The sequence below is a fragment of the Nicotiana tomentosiformis genome, chromosome 11 (genome assembly GCF_000390325.3).
Source record: "Nicotiana tomentosiformis chromosome 11, ASM39032v3, whole genome shotgun sequence".
Taxonomy (NCBI): Eukaryota; Viridiplantae; Streptophyta; class Magnoliopsida; order Solanales; family Solanaceae; genus Nicotiana; species Nicotiana tomentosiformis.
Window position 1 is genome coordinate 104,361,624 of NC_090822.1, and position 3,926 is coordinate 104,365,549.

Below are 3,926 nucleotides of genomic sequence, written 5' to 3' on the forward strand. Positions count from 1 at the left end.
GAGTTGTGTTTGAACATGAATATTATTTTGGGTTGTTTTTGAAGTTTTGTGAGTGATTTGAGTGAAAATTTTAAAAAATAACTTTTTGAAATTTTTCAAATTTTTGAAAATCTTCAAGTCAAAATTGAAATTTTATGACCAAACATTGATTTCGAAAAAAGTGATTTTTTTTTTTATGTCCAAACGGGATCTAGACCTTCTGAATAGATGCCAACAGTAATGTTCTTTCCTTTTTATGCATAATATTTAATTTTCTGTTGCAAAAATTTGAGTAGTCTTTTAGGCTAGAGATGTAACGACACAGTTTTCGGGTGATGATCGTAGTTGACAAGCTCACCCGTCAAGAGAACCACCATCTAACTAATATCATCCCTCACTCAGTCAATATACCATATACACATGCACCGGAGGTCTGTGATTTGTGATCAGGGGCGGCCCAAGAAGATTGGTGGCCTAAAGCCAATTTTTAATTTGGGGCCTTTCAGAAGGAAAAAAAAAATTTATCATAGCATCAATGATTCATTCCGATGTTTCTACACATAGAATAACACAATTTAGCGTAATTGTCGCACAATAACTCACTTAAACCAACAAAATATAGGGCGAGTAATGTGCTAAAAGTATATAATTTTGGCCTAACATCAGTTGTTAATAGTTTCTTTTATAAATAATTTAGTCTCTCCTAAGATATTGTTGATCTTAGATAATAGAACCAAATTCATATAGTTAACTCACTAATGATGTCACTCGTAAAATTTAAATAATAAAAAGTTTTATATTCGCGACAAGGGTTTAGGGGGAGTGATTCTCTTTCTGCATTTTTTGCTCAAACGGTTACATCACTACTAAATTAAAAGTTATCTTGAATTTTTATAAAATATTTTATTTTTTATTTTAACATACCCAATATATTTAGACCCTGCCTCTAAAGATTGTTGTGAGATGTATTTGATCCAACTTACCTTAATTAAATATATTGGGTTCGAGTCTTATGGTTAAAAAAATCCTATTAAAACGTGTTCTCTCTTTTACTAGGTCTTACGCGGTACGAATCTAGATTAGTCGGGGTCTCAATACAAATACGAGTAGAAAAACAAAAAAAAAAAATTGAGGCCTTCAAAATTTGGGGCCTAAATTCTTTGCTTTAGTGGCTTGACCTAGGGCCGCCCCTATTTGTGATGATGTAAATCCTAGATTAACAAGAGGTTTGTGATGTGTGCTGGGTACAATGGAACTTCTGGAATAACTATCAAGAAAAAAAATATGAAAGACTTATGAAACTTGTGTTATTAAATATGCGGCACTTCATAACATTTGTGTAGTTAAAAAATTTTTGAAACTAGTGGTCTTAAATATATCACAACATTTGTGACTATAAAAGTTTCTAATTAAAAATTAAATGAGAAGTTTAATTAAGTCATTTTATTTTCAAAAATGTGTCATTCTCCTTTAGACGGGCTAATAATGAAATAATATCACATAAACCGGAAAGAAAGGAGTGGTATATAGCTGACCACGTTCATGTTTGACTTTCCCATATCCATTATCACAATCAAATCTCCAAATCTTTTCCAAGTAGTTTGCTTCTGTTGTGAATCATGCGTTGCACTATACATTTTTCTAATAGAATCTGTTTATAAATATGAGATATGATTACGTGAAGCATCTTGCAGTATCTATTTATTTGTCTTGACTCTTGATGTATTAAAGATTTAGAAGTATTGTATGCCCATTTCCAGTTTCTATTTATTTTTCTTGTTATCTGAAACAGATTAAGTGTATCAAAAATATAGAAGTATTGTATGTCTATTTCCAGTTTCTTCTTATTTAACTTGGTATCTGAATTAAGTAAAGTTTATGAAAGATTTAGAATATGTGACCACTTTCAAGCTTTACACGCTTTCTGTATTAGTTTAAGGAAAATGACTCAATAGCGCCTGACTTTTTCTATATTTTTAAGTTTAAATTCATACTGACTTAATTGTAGGAATTAGGCCGGCCTTTACGATAACACTAAAAAATTCAGTAGAGTGCATAATATATACGCTCAATTAACACACTCAATATGTTTGTAAAAAGTACAGTTTATTGGGGTTCCTCTCTTCTTCTCTTAAACCATGGCTTATATTGATTTGTTTTTCTACCTCTTTGCTTTCTTTGGTATTCTCATATTCGCCTACTTGTCAAGACAAAAGCAAAACTCTTTCCAATCTGCTACAAACTCAAAATCATACCCATTTAAGGATGTCATCAAGAATAGGCATAGGTTGCTCCAATGGACGTGTGAAATCTTTGAAAGCTCACGTCCCTCTACCACCATCAACTTCCATGGGCCCTTTGGCGGCGGTTTGATTTTCACAACCAATCCTTCAAACATCCAACACATTTTCAAGACACGTATAGATATCTACCAGAAAGGTAAAGCTTATACAAAATCCATGACAAATGTATTGGGGGATGGTATCTTTGTCTCAAATGGCGAGAACTGGAAAACCCAAAAACACCTTTTGAACCATTACCTGAACCAAAATGCTCACCACAAGTTTGTCGAATCAATTACTAGAAAAAAGCTCTTTGATAACATGGTCCCCATTCTTTCAGCTTTCGCTGCTAATGAAACCATTTTTGATTTTCAGAAAATCATCCGCAGATTAATGTATGATCTTGCATTTCAAATTGCTTTGGATTTCGACTTGAAATATCTGTCGCCAGCTTTACCAGAAACCGTAGTTGCGGACGCCTTTGAGCGTGCGCTTGAGATCAGCTTCAGCAGGTATTTATCAATTCCTGTAATATGGAAAGCCAAGCGATTTCTTAACAAGGGAACTGAAAGGGAGCTTAAACTAGCCATCAATCAAGTACGTTGGTTTATTGAGAAGATTATCATGGAAAAGAAGGAAAAGAATAGTTCCTCTGCAGATTTCTGCTCAAAGAACCAAGACTTAGGGGAGAAATTTCTTGTTGATGAAATTCTCAACTTCCTTCTTGCAAGTCAAGGAACCATCTCATCTGCTTTGACTTGGTTCTTTTGGTTGCTCTCTCAAAACTCGGATGTTGAAACACAAATTATCAACGAAATAGAAGAAAATATCAAAGAAATAGAAGAAAAACACGAGGAATCAAGGGGTAGTACTAGCACTAGTGCTAATAATTCCATGTATAAGAAAATGGTGTATACACATGCTTCACTATGTGAATCCATGAGACTTTACCCTCCAGTCCCAAGTGGTGGAATGGATGCAATGCAAGATGATGTTTTACCCGATGGAACAATCGTGAAGAAGGGAATGAGTATAATGTACAATGCTTATGCAATGGGAAGGTCTCAAGAATTATGGGGTTCAGATTATATGAAATTTAGACCGGAGAGGTGGTTGGAGAGAGATGTCAGTACAGGAGAATGGTGCTTTGTGCCGAGACCTTCGTTCGTCTATCCAGTTTTTCAAGCAGGGCTAAGGGTTTGCTTGGGAAGAGTGAGTGCATTTCTGCAGATGAAAATGGTGGTTTGTCATGTTTTAAGGAGATTCAAGGTGGTGCCTGTTGTGAAAGGTGTTGAGCCAGTTCAGATTTCATTCCCAACATTAAGGATGAAAGAAGGATTTCCAGTTTGGATCATTGAACGCTGCTAACAACATCTTTAACATGATTTCTCTAATCAATTACTGCTATAAACTGTTGTTTCAGCAGTTCAAGTTCGTGTGTGAGAGTGATTTATCCTTTTAAGAAAACTAGCAAACAGAATGTGTGAGTTTGTTATCTATTTGAGTATAGTATGACATTTTATCATTTGGGAAGTTAAAAATAATTACCTTTAATTAAAACTTATTCATATATTCTTTAAATATATTTTATTATAAACGATTTTAATTTATAATAGTTTTATGTAGCTTCTAATCATCCAAATCTTATGCTAAATTATGAAGAAA

General features: G+C 33.7%; 1 protein-coding gene across 1 annotated transcript; it reads left to right on the forward strand.

Moving 5' to 3' along the window:
• Positions 1-2,117: 2,117 nt before the first annotated feature.
• Positions 2,118-3,629, forward strand: LOC104118407 (cytochrome P450 94A2-like). The gene has a single exon (XM_009629638.2). It carries the CDS (start codon positions 2,118-2,120, stop codon positions 3,627-3,629), a length of 1,512 nt encoding a protein of 503 aa, XP_009627933.1.
• Positions 3,630-3,926: the final 297 nt, after the last annotated feature.